General features: G+C 37.3%; 1 protein-coding gene across 1 annotated transcript in view; it reads right to left on the bottom strand.

Moving 5' to 3' along the window:
* Window positions 1–1,124, bottom strand: part of STK38 (serine/threonine kinase 38) — a 49,671-nt gene extending 48,547 nt beyond the window's left edge. The window contains exon 1 of the mRNA XM_006882036.1: window positions 842–1,124. Within this exon, the coding sequence (XP_006882098.1) occupies window positions 842–972 (131 nt within the window). The 5' untranslated portion in view covers window positions 973–1,124. The remainder of the gene's footprint in view (window positions 1–841) is intronic.
* Window positions 1,125–3,939: the final 2,815 nt, after the last annotated feature.

Here is a 3,939-nt window from a genome sequence, read left to right as displayed (position 1 = left end):
AAAACCACAATTTTTTCCTCACTGTGCTGTATAACAAAAACCTTTTCCAACAGAGTGAAAAGAAAACCTACTGACTGAGAAAAAATTTGGTATTATTATTTCAGACATGGATCTCATATCAAAAGCTTACAGATCTTACAGAGCCTCCACAAGAAAAAGACTGATAATAAAACTACAAAATGGGCAAAAGACATGGAAAGAATTTTCAGAGGAAGATATTCAGATGGCCAACAGACACATAAGAAATGCTCAAAATCACTGGCAATAAGAGAAAGGTAAATCAAAACCACAATGTGATACCATCTCAAGATCTCCAGCAGCAATGGCAAAGTTTAACAGGATAAATGCTGGAGAGGATGTGGAGAGACAGGAACTCGTATACACTGTTGGTGGGGTTGTAAAATGGTACAACCACTCTGGAAGGCAATTTGGGATTTCTTCAAAAAGCTGAACATAGAAATACCATATGACCCAGCTATTCCACTGCATGGACTATTCCCCGAGAAAATGAGAACTGAGGTACAAACAGAGATTAGTACACCATTGTTCATAGCAGCACTATTCACTATCACAAGAACATGGAAACAGCTCAAATGTTCAACCACAACAGTCTCTAAGAATCTGGTCTAATTACTTTAATAAACTACAATGACATTTTGAGCTATTGACTTAGTAGAAATAGTGGTTACTAGAAACACCTTCAGAAATCATTACACTGTCATTTCATTGTTACAGAATAGGATGTTAATAAATAGGCTGAAAACAATTATCATAAAATATTTTGTGATACTGGACATAATGCCACAATCATGAGACAATTATTCCAAACAAAAGTCTTTACCTCATTTCTCGTTCTTCATGTTGAGCAATTAGGTTGCTATAAAAATTCTCCAGTGTCACTTTGGTCATAGTCACCCTTTCTTTTGTATGGTTACTCATGGATGAGCAAGGTGTTGAGCCTGTCATTGCCATGGCTGCTAAAAACAAAGAATGGAGAAGTATTAGTTTGGGTATTAGAATCCATCAGTTATGCCCTCTCCTGTACCACTGATAGAAATGTAAACTGCTAAAAGTTTTCTGGAGGACAAGCAGATGATATAGAATAAAAGCACAACAAATTGAATGTGGATGCTGTTATGTAAGTGCCTTATGTGCCTGCGACTCACAGCAACCCTATGTACAGCAGCTCTGAACCTTGTTTTATCCTGAGCCAACCTCTTTGTTTCTAACACACCTGCACCCATTACCAACACTGAATCAGTCCATCTCATCAAGGGCCTTCCTCTCTTGCTCTGTCCCTACACTCTTCCAAGTATGATATACCTTTCAAAGGACTGGTCCCTCGTTGCAAATGCCCAAAGTATGTCACATGAAGCTTCAGAATCCTTGTCTCCAAGGAGCAGCCTGGTTTCACCCTCTCCAGGAAGAATCTGTATGTTCTCCTAGCAGTCCATGGTATATTCAATACTCTACTCCAGCACCACAGCTCAAAGGCATTACTTCTTCTGTCATCCTTAGTCATTATCCAGCTTTCTGATGCATAGCAAGTAATTGCGAAGACCATAGCCTGGATCAGGTGTACCTTAAGTCTCAAGACTGACATAGTTGCTCTTCAGTACTCTGGAGAGGTCTCTGACAGTAGATTTCCCCAATGCAATTCACCTTTTTATTTCCTGGCTTCTGGTACCAAGAGTGTTGATTGTGAAGACAAGCTAGCTGAAGCTGGTAACAATCTCACTCTCTTCACTGTCTATCATGATTCTGCCCATCAGCCCAGTGGTAAGCATCTTTAGTAGTTAGTAAAAATGAGTTCCTTTCCAACCCAGAAATACCACTCTTGGGAACAAACACTGAAGAAATTCTCATATAGGTCCATAAGGGGACACACACAAAAATGTGCATTACAGAAATGATACTTAAGTCATCACTTGGGTATTGGAAATTGGAGTAAATTCAGAAAGAAGATGAATAAAGAAAATGTTGTAAATGTAGTTACATACCTCTATCTACCTGCAAACAATATGAATTCATGCCTTTTTAAAAGGAAGAGAATGAAGTCACAATACCATATGTGTACCTTAAGAGAATATAATATAGACATAGTGTAATTCTTTGCCTTCTCCCCTGAAGAAATCAGAGGATTCAAACACATGGGTTTTTACACAGTAGTGTTAATGATAAATTAAAACTATAAATAATTTGAATATATAATAGAGAATTCATTAAGCATGAAAGAGTCCTAAAATTAAATATTAAGAAACTAAAATATAATGTTTAATGTCAGGAGAAATAGTTCCAAATTAAACAAAAAGAACTATTACAAAGTAAAATGTACACCAGGATCTCAAGTTCATGTTATGTACTGTATCTGCACAATACCATAATTATTACAAATAAATGTCAAAATGTTACTACTGGCTTCGACTGTTGTTAGATGCCATGAAGTTGACTGCAACTCATGATGACCCGTGAACAGCAGAGCTGAATCCTGCCCTTTCCCGCACCATCCTTAAGATGTGTCATGCTCTAGTTCACTGTGGCAGTCCCTGTATCAATCCATCTCTTCAGCGTTCTTAACTCTTTCGCAGCACTCTTTCTCAGCATGATGTCTTGAAGGACTGGATCCTTCTGAAAACATGCCCCAAGTGAGTGAGATGAAGTTTCTCCACTGTTGCCTCTAAGGAGCTCCAGGTAGCACTTCCTTCAAGATAGATTTGTGTGTTCTTTTAGCAGTCCATAGCTTATTCAATAATCTTTGCCAACACTACATTTCAAAGACATTTTCATTATTCATTATCCAACTTTCAGATGCATAGAGGAAGCAACTGAAAATATTAAAGTGTGGATCATATGCACCTTAGTTTTTAAACTGACATACTTGCTCTTTAGAACTCTGGAAAAGTCCATGACAGTAGAGTTCTCCAATGCTACACATCTTTTTATTTTTTACTGATGTTACAAAGGGTGTTGTGATTGTGAATTCATGTAAAATACAATTGTTGAAAACTTAATCTCTTCTCCATTTATAAGGATGTTGCCTATTGGTCCAGTGCTGATGATTTTTGTCTTCTTGATGCTGACAAGAAAACCATATTGAAGGCTGTAGTCTTTGTTCTTATACAGTAGGTGCTTCAACTTGTCTTCATTTTTTTTTCATGTAGGGTTGTGTCATCTTCATTAATACAGTTTTTAGTAAGTCTTCCTCCAATCCTGAGGTCATATTCTCTTTATTGTCCAGCTTCTTAAATAATTTGGTAAGCATACAGACTGAATAGGTACAGAGAAAGGATACAACTTTGACACCCCTCTTTCCTGATTTTAAACCACACAGTGTTCCTTTGTTCTGTCTGGACAACTGCTTCTTGACCTATGTATAGGTTTCACATGAGCACAAGTAAGTGTTCTGCTATTCCCATTCTTCTCAGTGTGAGTCAATTTATTATGATCCACAGTCAAATATCTTTGCATATTCAAAAATCTTTCTGCTATTTTCTGCTTTCAGTCAAGATCCAGCTGACAACATCAGCAATGATATTCCTTGTCTCATGGCTTAACTTTAGGCAGTGAAAATGCAATAGATCATTTTATTCTTGTTTGTGCTTTTCCATGTTTTCTACAATGAGCATGTATTATTGCCAAAATAGGTTGTCAACAGCTTCTTATGTTTATAATTTCTACAACTTAAAAAAGTATTTAAAAAATAGGCATAGATATTTTCTAACACAAGCCCACAATATTTTATAACTATTTGCTACTCATTTTAATTTTGTTGTTGTTGTTGTTACGTGCTGTCGAGTCGCCTGCGACTCATAGCGACCCTATGTACAACAGCCCTAAACTCCGATCTGTCCTGTGCCAATCGCACCATCTCTGACACTCCCATTCCAATTATCCCAGTCACTGAATCAATCCACCTCATAGAGGGCCTTCCTCTCCTGC

The sequence above is a fragment of the Elephantulus edwardii genome, unplaced genomic scaffold, assembly GCF_000299155.1.
Source record: "Elephantulus edwardii isolate Elephantulus edwardi_28Jun2011 unplaced genomic scaffold, EleEdw1.0 scaffold00017, whole genome shotgun sequence".
In the NCBI taxonomy this organism is placed as follows: Eukaryota; Metazoa; Chordata; class Mammalia; order Macroscelidea; family Macroscelididae; genus Elephantulus; species Elephantulus edwardii.
This window is presented reverse-complemented; position numbering and strand designations above follow the sequence as displayed.